At 40.9% G+C, this 13600-nt stretch overlaps 1 protein-coding gene across 2 annotated transcripts in view; it reads left to right on the top strand.

Moving 5' to 3' along the window:
* The first annotated feature begins 362 nt into the window (after positions 1 to 362).
* ldlrad3 (low density lipoprotein receptor class A domain containing 3) overlaps positions 363 to 13600 on the top strand; it is a 92821-nt gene continuing 79583 nt past the window's right edge. Inside the window, exon 1 of one of the 2 annotated variants that reach the window (XM_075470931.1) lies at positions 363 to 783. Coding sequence is in view for 1 of the 2 variants with exons in the window: in XM_075470930.1 (XP_075327045.1) it covers positions 729 to 783 (55 nt within the window). In the remaining variant the exon portion in view is untranslated. The remainder of the gene's footprint in view (positions 784 to 13600) is intronic. The other variant, XM_075470930.1, reaches the window with a different exon arrangement.

Raw genomic sequence — 13600 nt, 5'->3', positions numbered from 1 at the left:
TTGTTTTCTCCATTTCCTTTTTTCATCCCAACTCCAGAAACTTAATTAATGTTACCTGGACCTGTGTCATATCTGCACATATTTCTTTGCAAACGAGTGAATGCATAAAAGCACAAGTAACAGAGCTCAAGGCTGGTATACTTTCATTTACCATTCTTCTAACAGGTTTTTGCTGTTTTGGGTCTTTCTACTTATCATGGTAAACTGTCTTTAAAGTGCAAGCAGAGCGGCCTTTTCTGCACAACTGTGAAGATAATAACACTGCTGTAATTGTGAAATTAAATAGCTCGTTTTTTTTTTTTTGTTTTTTTTCTTAGGGTCCGTTCGTGGTCCCTCGTCCGCAGTTTGAGAACCGTTGTCCCGGAGTAGCCGGCCTCTGCTCTCCGGCTCTCTGCCTCCAGCTCCGCCTCCCTCTGAGCACCAACAGACAGGCGGCCGTCTCTAGAGCCCGCCCGCCGGCCCGTGCGCCACCCCGAAGCCCCCTTCAACTCCTCCATAAACCGGACTTGACGCGGCTGTCCCAACGCGAACCCACGTCTCCCGAGCCTCTCATCCTCGTGATTTTACTGGAAGGTCTCAGAAAAAGTCGGACTTTTAAAGTGCAAAAGGCAAAAAAGTTGCCGCCTCGGAGAACTTTTTTTTTTTCTCCCCTTTTTGCCCCCAGTTTTTGGCCCCGTGGCGGGGCAGGACAACAAGAGTAGGCCGGGGGGGTAAAAAAAGGCGACTGTATGATGTGGATCTGGTACCTTCTGCTTGGTTCTGGGTCAGGCTCAAGAACTGCTGGTAAGTTTTGCAAAGCACGGGGAAACTAATGTTACCGCGACGCTGACACGCTTCGGTTAAAAGGTGGGAAGGGGGCGACGCAAAACTTACTGACGGGCTCTCTTGTTTGGTGTGCTGCTTTTTGCTCCTCGACGAGTTGGCTCGAACATATTGGAGCCACGTCTTTGAAAATGAGTTATCAGACGTTTCTCTTCCATCGACTGAATGGGCTTGTTTTGTCTGGAGAGATGAGAGCGTTTAGTCTGAGAGGTTTCTCTGCATGTCCAATGCATTGCGTTGGGTGTACCTTGGAGTGTGTGTGGAGTGTGTGTGTGTGTGTGTGTGCATATTTTTGTTGGAGACACCCTCCATGCCGTATCCGTTGTGTCTTTTGGGGGTGATGAAGCTTTAAGTCTCCCCCTGCAACGTTATGACCGAGAGGCTGCTGACAGGAGTGCTGACAAGTCTGTCGGTTCTCCAGCACCGACGCGGTAGCTGGGGCCCTGAGAAAAGACGCTGCCGTGCAGGTGTTTACGCTCAACAGCTGGTTAGAATGACGCTCACTTTGGGTGTAAAGAAATGTTGCAACCTTGAACATCCATGCATTCACTTTTCGAGGAACCCCGTCGAAAGCCCTTTAAAGAAACGCGTAATTAGGGCAAACCTGTCAGTGTGGTGGAGCTGCTAAAGCTTTGTGGTAAATAATGCGACTTGCTGAAAAAAAAAAAAAAAAAGGTGAAGACAGAATATATGCTGACAAACCTGCTACATAAGACAGGATGTTAAAAGATCATTGATTTCATCTTCCTAATTAACCCTGAGCAGTACAGTCGTGAAAATGGGAGTGTATCTTCCTTCAATTCCAAGGGTTTACTTATCAGGATAAGATACCAGGTCTCAAAATAAGATAAAGACAAGGAACCACACGGCATATTACATCATGCCAGTATTTGTTTAACAAAAACTGAGCCAAGAAGCAGTAGCAGTTTGTGAAAAGCTAAGTACACACCACGATTCAATAGCTTGTGGAACACCCTTCAGCAGCACTAACATGAAGTAATGTTTTTGTTTTATTTTGTGTATCACATTGTCAGTCTCTCTCTTGTGTTTGTGGACGACTTTTGGCTCACTTTTTGCTTCAGTTCATTCAGGTTTGCAGTCATTGGCTCATGCACAGCACTCCTACGGCCCGCAACAAGCCGGCTTACAATGCCTTGACCTTTTTGTTTTTTCACTTTTTTTCCCCACTCGTTCTGTTTGCTGATTTGTTCGTTGTCCTGATGCATGACATAATTTTGACCATGCTTTCACCGTCAGACAGATTGCCTCTTTGTATACTGTAGCGTGCAAAGGAGTTTGTGGTCTCTCGCTCTGCAAGGTATTCACGTCCCGTGACTCCAAAACAAGCCCAAATTGTCATGAGGCGCGCTCATGCCCCTGTACAACCGCGCCTCAAAGTTTTTGTGCTGATATGCTGTTTTAGTTTATACAACCGAACATGCTGCTGAGCCAAACATCTCCACCTCGGGCTTGCCTGTAACCTTATGGTTTGTTCAGATGCACCTTTTGAAACCTAAACCATACCGCAATCTTCAAAAACGAGAGGCTTTTTCTTGTCAACTTCTCGGCAAAGTCTTCTTCAAACTGCACTTTCGTGAACTTAAACGTTTAACGTGCTATCTGAGCTCTGTAGAGTTGAGATGTAACTCTTGGGGGTATTTTTCAGTTTCTCTGAGCAATTGAACTTGCAGGGATTGGCAATTGTCATGAATGTTTTCCGCTTTTGAATAATCTTTCTTTCTGCAGAACGATGAACTCCAAATTGTTTGGAAATGCCTGGTACTTTAACCCTCCCAAGATTGATGGGCAGCAACAACTGCGTCCCTAAGTTCCCTGCTGATGTCTTTCCCCCTTAGCATTGTGTCAACACACACCTGCATGCTCCAGACCAGCAAAATGACAAAACTTCTGCTTTTATAAAGGCGCTCCCGCTTGCTCATGATCTGTTAATCAAGTGGGTTTGATTAGCAGCTCTTACACTCTTAATTGGCGACGTCTTTCATGCTCTGCTTCTGCATTCTGGCCTTAGACTTTGTAAGATAAATGATAGTAAGGATGAAATTAATTACTTAATATGTTTCTCTCTCCTTTTTTTATTATGTCTTGTCGTGTTCAAAAATGTCCAGTGGACACGTATGATGTCTGTTCGAGTTGCACTCACCTTGTTCATAGTGAATGAGAAGCTGAACAGGTATTCCAGGTGCTTCGAATGGGCATAGCCACAAACACACTGATGCTTCTGGTACAAATTTATTTTTTTTAATATATATATATATTTTTTTAACCACCTTTATTTTTATCTACGGCAGGAGCAAGCACATTATATATGAATAGCAGAATTACTGACTGTCGGTAGGCTGGGATCTGTCTCAGTTTGATGCCATTCTGATTTTAGTGTTGCTGTTAGGTCCAGATCATTTTGCATGGAATGAAAAGGAAGAGATATTTTTGCTCCATCCAGTGTGTTCCAAACCATCAGCGCCTCCTGTCCTTTGCTCATTGAGTTGCAAATAAAATAGATCTGACAGTTAAGCTAATTGATTTTGATGAGTCACAAATTTCCGCCCATTGCCTGCAGCTATATACTTTTGGGGATTTATGAGTCAGTTCAGAATATTATAAGATACAAATCGTGAGATTCATTAATCACCCCTCACTGGTGGCCCAATTTCTTTTTAGTCAAATGTTTTCAGAGTCCTGCTTTTGTGGATTATTACTGTCTTGGCTCATTGGGGAAACTTGGGGGGTAAGAAAAAAAAAAAAGGTTTAATGTGGTTAGAATCACCTGTAATTTCCTACAAGGACAAATTGAATTTTTTTGCTGTCAAAAAGAAATATGTTTCCGAACAACCAAACAGGCCTGCGGTTAGACTGGAACACAATATCATTTATTTGTGTGGAACAGAGATTTAGTGTGAAGAGGCAAAGCCCACCATAGTTTCCTGGGTCAGGAGCAAAGGAGCTTGTACCTCTTAATTTGTGTGAGAACTTTTCTCCCCAGAAGATTCTTGTAGTAAGCTTCCCTCAGTAATGCGTACGTGTTGTTGGCTTCTGATGAACAAAAAGTGCTTTGGTGATTTATTAGCTCATAACCTGACCAGGGTAATAATGTCAGCTCGATATTGTCTGGAACGTGTCTATGTCTGTTGCCTTGTTTTACAGGTTAGTTTAAAAATCTGAATTATTGCTTTCACCAGCCAATATTTTCACCGTATAGACATTTTGTATTGTCATTTTTCTTTAAAAATTCTGTCCCATTCTTCACAGCAATAATAAAATGTTAATCATAACACTGACATTTGAAGATATGGCAACAGAAAATCATGTTGGCAGTATTTCCCACCTCTGACACAGTCGGTGCTATGCAATAAAGTAAGTAAAATATGCACCACGGATTCTGGAGGTGGGCTTTGTGCACAAGTTGGAATGGCTTGTTTTTCATAATTGCATCAGAGAGTTTCAAGTAATTTGCTACCTACTCAGGGTGCATGATGATATGTGAGTCATTTCTTGAAACAACACCCCCGTGCAGTTTATGAATGAACTTCAACCAGGATGTTATGTGAAAAGCACAAAGTTCTTTACAGGTAATGTTTTCCATGCTTTGAGTGGGGACAGTTACATAAAATTAAGCAACAGGACACAAAAACACGAGCAGTTACAGAGAGTTTAAACTCGGATGTTTGACTCGAGCACTATTTTCCTTCTGTGAAGGCACATTTGTCCTCACCGGTTAACTAAAACAACAAAAGAAAAAGTGTCTGTGCCTTTTCAATTGCCATGCTGCTGATGAATCTAAAACTGGCCATTCACCAGCAATGGCAGGTCAAGCTGGAAACAGGCAGATTCAGGTCTTATTCTTTACTTGTCCCACAGTAGATTAAATATTCATTTAGCACATTCAGTTTAAACCTTCAGTGGCTGTTCTACTACAATCCAGAGATTATGCAACTCCTTTTAATCACTCCTCAGCTAAACCAGTAAAATGATCAAGTTGCTTGCTTGATTAACACATTTACTTCTTACACAATGTTGACAATTTGGGACTTGCCTTTGTTTTCATACATTTGAATTTTAATGTCACTTTTACATTTGAATTATAGTCATCCGATTACGGTTTTCTACAAATTACCTTTACATACGACCTTAGTGTGCAATTCATGCTTCACGCGTTGCTTTTAAGCTACATAATAACAAGCTGAACACGGAAGCAGTCAGTTCAACTGAATGGTAAATGGGCCACATTTACGTAGTGCCATTTTTTTTTGTTTTAAGTATTTTTTTGGGCTTTTTATGCCTTTAATGATAGGACAGTGTGAGAGAGACAGGAAGCAGGGGGCAGAGAGATGGGGAAGACACGCAGCAAAGGGCCGCTCGGTGCGGGAGTCGAACCGGGGCCCGCTGCATCGAGGACAAATTCTCTGTACATGGGGCGGCTGCTTAACCCACTACGCCACCGACCGCCCCACATAATACCATTTTAACATAGTTTGGACTCCTAGTATGGGAGTTCAGTATCTTGCCCAAAGACATTCTGATATTTGAACCAAAGAGCCACCCTACCATCTTAGCCACCTAATACAACCCAACTAGGCAAGAGAATCTGCTAAATGACCATCATTCATAGAGGGATCATATCATGTTTTTTTGCAGTGTTTTAAATTGAACCAAAATTATATCATGACTTGCTGGATGTAACGTGTGCTCCCATGTTTATTTTGGCAGCCAAAGACGGACTCCTTTGGCCATTTTGCTCAAAGAACAGAATGACAGAGTCACTCTCTGTTCTACTTATTGACCTTTTTATTTCGGCACTGTTGCTTCCCTGAGACGAGCCAGTTGGACTAACCTCCTTCAGTGTGTTTGTCCTTATGTGTGCCTGTCTTGGCAACAGAGCACCTTTAACTACTTTAAGGGCATGTGTGGTTAATGCTGCATCATTCATCAGTCCAACATTGCTACACATTCATTGTGATCCCACTGTGTACAATAAAGCATTTGCACATAGCAGGATCTTTAACCAGTAGGTGTAAATTATATTGTATGTGCTCTGATCAGTCTCTATTGGCATCTCAGATCAATAAGTCATGATGTTAAATATTTCATGAACCCCTTTCTATATAGATTAAAGGACAGAGAGAAACAGAGAGAAGCTAAATCAACTGGAAAAAGTTGGTTGATGGCTCATTACATATTGATCATGGACTGATTGTCACTAAATTGTCGTGCAGTGATGGTTTTGGTTTGGTTAATCCCTGATGGGTGCCTTATATTGATCAGAATTTTCCATGGGTGTCAAGATCAATCCGTAGATGAATCTGGATATCAACAATAGACCATTTTTTTACTTTTTGTTGACCAAAGAACATACATCACAAAGTGGGTGAGTGACACCATTTGTCACCATATTCAACATACTAAAATAAGTAAATAAAAGCTTGAACCAACTATCCCTGGTTTGTTTGTGTTTTGCTTTCTATTTGACTTTAGCTAAAGTACATCGACATCTGTTGAATCAAGACTCACACCAGTAATAATCATGTAGTTAGTTCTCTTTATTGGTTAAAACTGTTTGCTTAATTGTTCATTTAATTTTGTCTACTCACCATATGTTCCCGGGTCAAAAGGAGGGCGCACAGAATAGCTTCCTGTATTTATAGGTTTTGACTTAATTTGTGGCATCACTGGAAGAGGCCCAAGTATGGGGGAAGATGTTTTCAGAAATTGGTTTATTTTTTTCTGTTTTGTTTTGTGGTTGGGCTGCACAGTGGTGCAGTGGTTAGCACCGTTGCCTCACAGCGAGAGGGTTACAGCTGGGGCATGTTTGCACGTTTTCCCTGTGTATGCGTGGGTTCTCTCTGGGTACTCCGGCTTCCTCCCACCAGCATGTTATGTTAATTTGTGTCTCTAAAATTGTTCTTAGGAGCATGTGTGTGTGGTTGTTTGTCTGGTTTGTCTCTGTGTGGCCCTGTGATGGACTGGTGACCTGTTCAGGGTGTATAATACCGATACCGATAATCCTGACCGATGTATTCAGCGGGAATAGAAAATGGATGGATGGATTGATGTTTTGTGGTTGAAAGGCCGTGTATACATAGTTTGTATACTGATAAGTAACTTTATTGTACTGAGGAAGCCTGTAGAGGAGAGACTTAGCTATCTCGGTGGAAGAGTCCAAGGAAGCCATTTTGTGATGAGGATCCTAAGGTTATTTTATACCAGTCCTTTGTATGAGCAATGGTGAGTGCCATGAGCATGTAGCTGGGTGCATGTTGCTTAACATTTTCTTATTTTTTAGTTCAGTTATGTTTAGTGGTACAGGTTTACCATTAAGTTCTGGCATTTCTATGAAACTATTTAGTTTTTTTTTTTCGTGGCGATATGCACATTGTAAATAAAAACCGGGGTTTTTGGAAGACATTTGCCTTCTGCCACTTATTTAGCCTCTCTGGCCTCCACAAACTTTTTACATGGACAAATACCACATTTGGCAAATGCTTTCAGCGAGCGTATTGTACACTTTGCTCTACTACACTGTGGATACACTGTTGGCGCCCCCTGAAGTTTATGTGTGCATTTTGCTTTCACGTCCTATCGATCCAACCATATCAAGTTATCGTTCGGAGGAATGAAATAAAGTAATTGTGTTTTTTCTGCAAGTTATGAACCACTGACAATGAATCTTTGCAACTATGTCTAGTTGCTATTAAACGCTCAGCTCAACAAAATCCAAAGTATTAAACACTGTAAACCGACTTAAGTCTTCTTCTTGGTACGACAGGAAATTTGCGAGCGCATTTTCTGGCAGATAAACTCCATGTGGCTAACTCAGTCAACAGCGAACATCAAGCAAATGCAGCAGCATGAGGCATGGAATGAATACTTTAATGATTGTTAGGTTTTTTCCGACAATTGAGAATCAGTGCTATATTATTTCTTTGTCTGCTTCTTGCTCAGTTTCCCTTTATCTTTGTCTTCTTGGAATCCTCTGCCTACACTGAGACTGCTGAGAAAAGTTCCCTTTATCAATATACTGCATAAACCATAAGAACGGTTTGTGTGCAGCACTGTTTTTAACTGTCTACGTTGAAAGAACCCAAAAGGAAACCTGAGATTCACTCTGTTTACAAAGAATGTCTAATCATTATATCTTTTTGGGGTATTTTTAGGACTTCTGCTGGCTCACATCGACTTTCTTTTAGCACACTGATGTGCACATAAGCATGGCAAGGCAAGGTTTATGAATTTCAAGAACCCCATTTGTTTTTGAGATATTCCAAAATGTGTTGCTCGTACTAGTCATCCGTCTCCTTAACCCACTGTTTTGCTGTAAAGTAATCCCCTGTACCATTGACCTGTATATGGTGGGATAGGTGTACCTGCAGCATCCCATTCTCTCTCTTTGTACGATAAAGCAAAACAATTTTGAGGTGCAGAGTAGAACGAGAGTAGAGCAGTCTAATCAGGCATTTAATGTGTTTTAAATCTAATTTTAGTGCCACGATAAAATGTAGTTCAGGTGCATTGGCACAGGGAATTATTCCATAAAATTCCGTCGATCTATAACTTTCTGAACTGTTAACCACAAAACCCATGACCCAGAGGACTGGAGTGCATGATTTGGCTGCTTACAAGAGGGGGTTTATGGGATGTATTCAGCAGCCTGGCAGCCTTACCAATGTTTGGTGTTTGATGTTTAAATTGTATGATTCAATTCTGGGCAGGCATATAAGCTATGCCCTATCTGTGAGCTTTACCCTCCAAAAGACAGTTCATGATGAATACGACTTTAACTGACAACTTATTTTGCTCCTTCATAATGTTTCTTTCAGATATGAGAAAAGTTGGTCCTGGCAGGTGCGTGAGCTGTTCTGCTACTCAGTAGTTTGTACTACTGTATCTCCATGGACAAGATCTTTCATTTGGCAGTCAAACTTTAAGATATGCCCAGCTTCTGCTTATGAAATAACGTGGTAAATTAAAACTTAGATATTAAGTCATTATGTTGTGGCTTTGTATGGTGGGAGGAAAATTATCCAGGGTTGTTACGCAAGTGTTACATTCCAGGACTCCCACGTTGGACTGTAGCGGCAGACTTAGTTACTGGTATTCTGTTGTTTGGTCTAGGCCAAAGTTTTTAAGTCTTTCAGAGTGTTGACCTTGATAGTGTTCATCAGTTATCATGTATTTGAGCTAGAAATGCAGTTTGTGTAGGATTCAAATCCTCAATAAGGCTCAGCTATAGGCTTTATTTGCGGCTAACATGGCGTTTGCTCAATTTTTCCTCGCTCACTCACCTTTCTTTCCCCACTTTAATCTTCATCCAAGCTGCCCCCTCTGAGAGGAGAGTGACCTGCCGTATGTGTTCCTGTGTTGCTTTGCCTGCAGTCAGACAGGGAATGGACCCTGGCATGCTGACAGCTGGCTCTCCTGCTGTCCCCCGTGGTTAGCAGTCATTTGCTGTGCAGTGTCTCACAGCCAGTCTGGACTCTGACTGTCTATTTTGGACTGAAACTAAAGCATCCCTCTGTCACTCCAAACAAACACTACCTTAAAGGGGACATATTATGAAAGAAAAAACCCTTTTCTCTGACTGCAAAATTAAAAAAAAAAAACAAACACAAACCTGGCTCTAAATTTTTGTGTCCTCCCGGTTTGAAAACATCTCATTTAGCGACCCGTTCAGATTTTCAGTGGCAAGTTACGTCACTTGTGAAGTTCTGCCAGCCTCCCCAGCTTGGCTTTGGCCTCTGAGCGCCGCCAACTCGCATTATACCTGCTAGAACGATGAAAGGCAGCTTCGCACAAAAAGGGTGTTGTCAGCTGTACTAAACAGGATGCATCTTACATCAACACTCAGCCTCAGGGGATGTAAAAGCCCAGTGGATACATTTTATATTTGAGGGTAAATCAGCAGTGTTTGTCTGTAGCAACCACTTCTCATTGTGTTACCAGCTTTGGACAACCTGCAGCTATGTGGTTAATGTGTATTATGAGGCTCTCATCATTGCGACAACACTGCGTGATGTTAGCTGCCAGTCAGTCTTTGTCATTGACACTGAACGCCAAGTACTGCTCTCAGGGTGTTGCTGTCAGATACAAAAGCACAATTATTTATTGACATATACAAATTGTTTAAACGCTGTGATAAATGGTACAAATGAATCACTGCGAGTTATGCTGTGTACATGTAGAAAGCATGGTTTGTTGGTTGCGATAACTTACACCCTTGAGTGCTAAATGGTCTCCCTCATGCCATCAAGTGATTTTATCTATAAAGAAGGAAAGAGCCCAAGTATTTTTTTGGTGTGACTGGAGAAAAAGAATCCTTCAATAAACTTGAGGAAATAATCAGGTTCTGATGACAGCAGTCACTTGCAGTGGGTTGTTTGCTACAGTCAGTATTACAGAGTGTGCTTAGCGAACTAACCGCTCACCAATGGCCTGTTGAAGCCTTGGTGCTTGAACTTTTTCAGGAGCTTGTTCTTGTTCAAGGTATGACTCCGGTTCAAACGGATGCAGTTGCATGGTTCTGTCAGAGACAGTCACGTTTTGTTCAGCAATCACTGAATGGAATAACTTCCCCACTCCCCTTCCCTAACAGAAGTCAGTTAGTCAGTGATCACTGTTGATAGGAGTAAGTACACAGCTGTTGTGCTCAAGTCAAATGATATTTTGACCAAAGTATGTCTCAAACATTTTAATAGAGAAAACTGTGCCAAGTTGATAAAACAGGGCAATAAGTAATGTAAAAAAAACAAAACAATAAGGGACACGGGTAGCATTTGGGCTGCTGATCCTGTTTTATGTATATATGTATGTATGTATGTATACAGGCCAGGTTTTACATTCTGCCTTTGGACCTGTAATTAGAAGCATTTTCTTTCTAAACATCTAATCATCAGGATTTTTTTTTTGTTTTGAATATATGTGTTTTTCTTGCAGTCTTCTTGCATGCTTATTAGGGGTGGGTATTGGCAAAGAAGTCACGATTCGATTCGAATCACGATTCACATGCCACGATGCGATTCTATCACGATGCATCACAATACTTGAATTATTGCGATGCATTGCGATATTTTCACTGAACATACTTGAAAAAGAAAATACAGCCATTACCAGTGGCTGACTGGCTGTGTATGATCTGGATAGTGTCTTCAATTGATACATAACTCAAAGCAAATCAATTCATAACTGTATTTATTGAAACAACTTTTGGAGGTATTGCCATTAAAACAAATATTACTGGACACACTCATCACAAAAAGTGCATAGGATTTATAAAATTTAAAATAACAAAATAGGGATGATCAGTACAGACAAAAAAAGTGCATAGGCTTTATACAACTATAAAAAAATATATACATATATTGCAAACATCCCTTGCAGCGAAATGCATCAATTGCATGTGTCCTATCATTAACCCATTGGCGCCTAAAGCACCTGCAAAAAAAGCTGCTCAATGCCTAAGCCAGTTTTTAGAAAAGGTCCCCAATGCCTGAGGTTTTTTTTTAACTAAAAACAATTAATTGAAAACACCTAAGAACAATTCAATAGTCTCAGCCTCTGAAACACATAAAGACATGAAATAATTTGCATTTTAAAGGTTAAATTCTCTGCTTTTATTCCGTCATGTTCATTCAGCATTAACACCAACACATTTTCATTAAAAAAAAATGAAAAAGATGAGTCAATACACACACAAACACACACACAGACACACACATGATTCAGGATAATACCCAATGCTGCTATTTATTATACTACTATTACTATACTATAACTAATCATCATTACTATTATTATCATCATTATTATTATTAGTATTAGTAGTAAATGTAGGCACCACTTCAGCTACATTTCTGGCCATGATAGAGACGTCATTGCAAAATTATAATATCAGCAATAATAATGAATGATAAAAAGAAACTGCAATATATCTTGCATTTTGCAGTTATACTGCAAACTTCAGTGACACGACTTCTAAAACATCATAGTTATACTGCAGTAATTCGCACCGGGCTCTCTTTTTTTTTTTTTTACATAAGGGCAACGCCACTCAAATAAGAATGAGAAGTCGTCAGAATGAAGCGCAAGAATAAATAATTACCTCCAGATCATGTCAAAACGATCTCGTGCCATCACTCGGGCGACATTTGTCTGATACAGCCACTTGCTCTGCCTCCAGTAATCCCGGCGAGTTAGTAGTTTGATTATTCCAAAAGTTAGGCAGATACCGATGAAAGATTTCATCTCCTGCTTTGACACGGGGCTCCACTTCGAGTTGGGTGGTGTGTGGCCGCGCGCCTGATCCGCATATAAGTTTGTCTGTGTCACCAACATATCCCAAACTTCATCAGTGAAAATATGCGAGAACACATCTAAAGGACTTGCATCTTCAGATATTGGCACCTTCAGCCCCGGTGTACGAGTAAACTTTTGTTGACGTCGGGGGCGAAATCCAGCGGACTGCCAGTCTACTTGAAAGCCAAAAAATTCCTCGTCCTCGTCCTCATCCTCTCCAAACAAATACCAATCATTGTGCATTACATGCGCCTTGAAAATAATGATAAATGAACAATGTTGCGCTACGCAACAACCGGCGTTAGGGACCATGTTGCGCAACGCAACAACCGGCGTTAGGCACAATGTTGCGCTACGCAACATCCGGCGTCAATGGGTTAAAGGCATAAAAAAAAAAAATTAAAAAAAATAAAATTTTTTATTTTTTTTTAAATAATCGATACTTGGCGTCCAGAATCGATGCAGTAGATCGCGAAAATTAGAATCGCGATGCATCGTCATGACGATTATTTTGCACACCCCTAATGCTTATCCCTTTTGCTGATCATAAGCATCCAGTGTGGTGTGATGGTGCGAGTGAGAAAATGGTCTGAATAGCATTGTAAGTAAAAGCTGTGTTAGAAGCACATCTTACTTGTGTGTTGATGCATTCATCTGCAGGATTAGAATAATCTTTAGGATTATGGAGACCTTTGGTGGAGTTCTTTACGCAACCAGGAATTTTGGGTTGTTCAGTAGGTCAGGGGTAGACCATCACCCTGGGACTAACACAAAATTATAATTGGGATGCTCTAGCATGTGAAAATTCCGGAGAGTGCACCAGAATTCCTTTTCCCTCTTGGTCCTCGTGCATCTACTATATCTGCCGAGTGTGTCTTATTGATGTCGATCTGGCAGTATCTCCTGCATGCTTAAGTGAGGATATAATGCCATATTTGTGCCATGGATATGTGCGCGCACCATTTTGCATCACTTTTTATACTATGGAGATGTACATCGTCTGCCATATGCATCAGTAAGATACTGCTGGAAATAGGAATGTTTGAGTAGGCATGATGAAGTGAGGGAAGAGGACAGCTAAATCTCAGTCACTCTGATACCCTATCTATATGGAGAAATGCACAAGGGAGGGCTGTGATCCACAGTTATTTTTGCACTACACTGACATTTATTTGACAGTGCCAATTGAATTCTCTTCACCCATTTCTGCATGCCCATTCACACGGACACTCGTTTGATTTAGCAGCCTTTCAGGTGAAATTCTTCTACAGACATAATAGCTATAATGGACTTCAAGCTACTTCTCCAGGGGAGTGCCTTAATGAACAAATAAGATCAGTCTCAATTCGCCTGACTTAATAATTGCCTATTTGTCACAATTAATATTGGAGCCTAGACTCAGGACCCCTTGATATTGATACTGAACTTCCCATTATTGCAAACCTGAAAACCCGCTCATTAAATGGAGCTGAAA

The sequence above is a fragment of the Odontesthes bonariensis genome, chromosome 7 (genome assembly GCF_027942865.1).
Source record: "Odontesthes bonariensis isolate fOdoBon6 chromosome 7, fOdoBon6.hap1, whole genome shotgun sequence".
Lineage (NCBI taxonomy): Eukaryota > Metazoa > Chordata > Actinopteri > Atheriniformes > Atherinopsidae > Odontesthes > Odontesthes bonariensis.
Note: the sequence above shows the minus strand (reverse complement) of the source record. Positions and strands in the feature narration are given on the sequence as shown.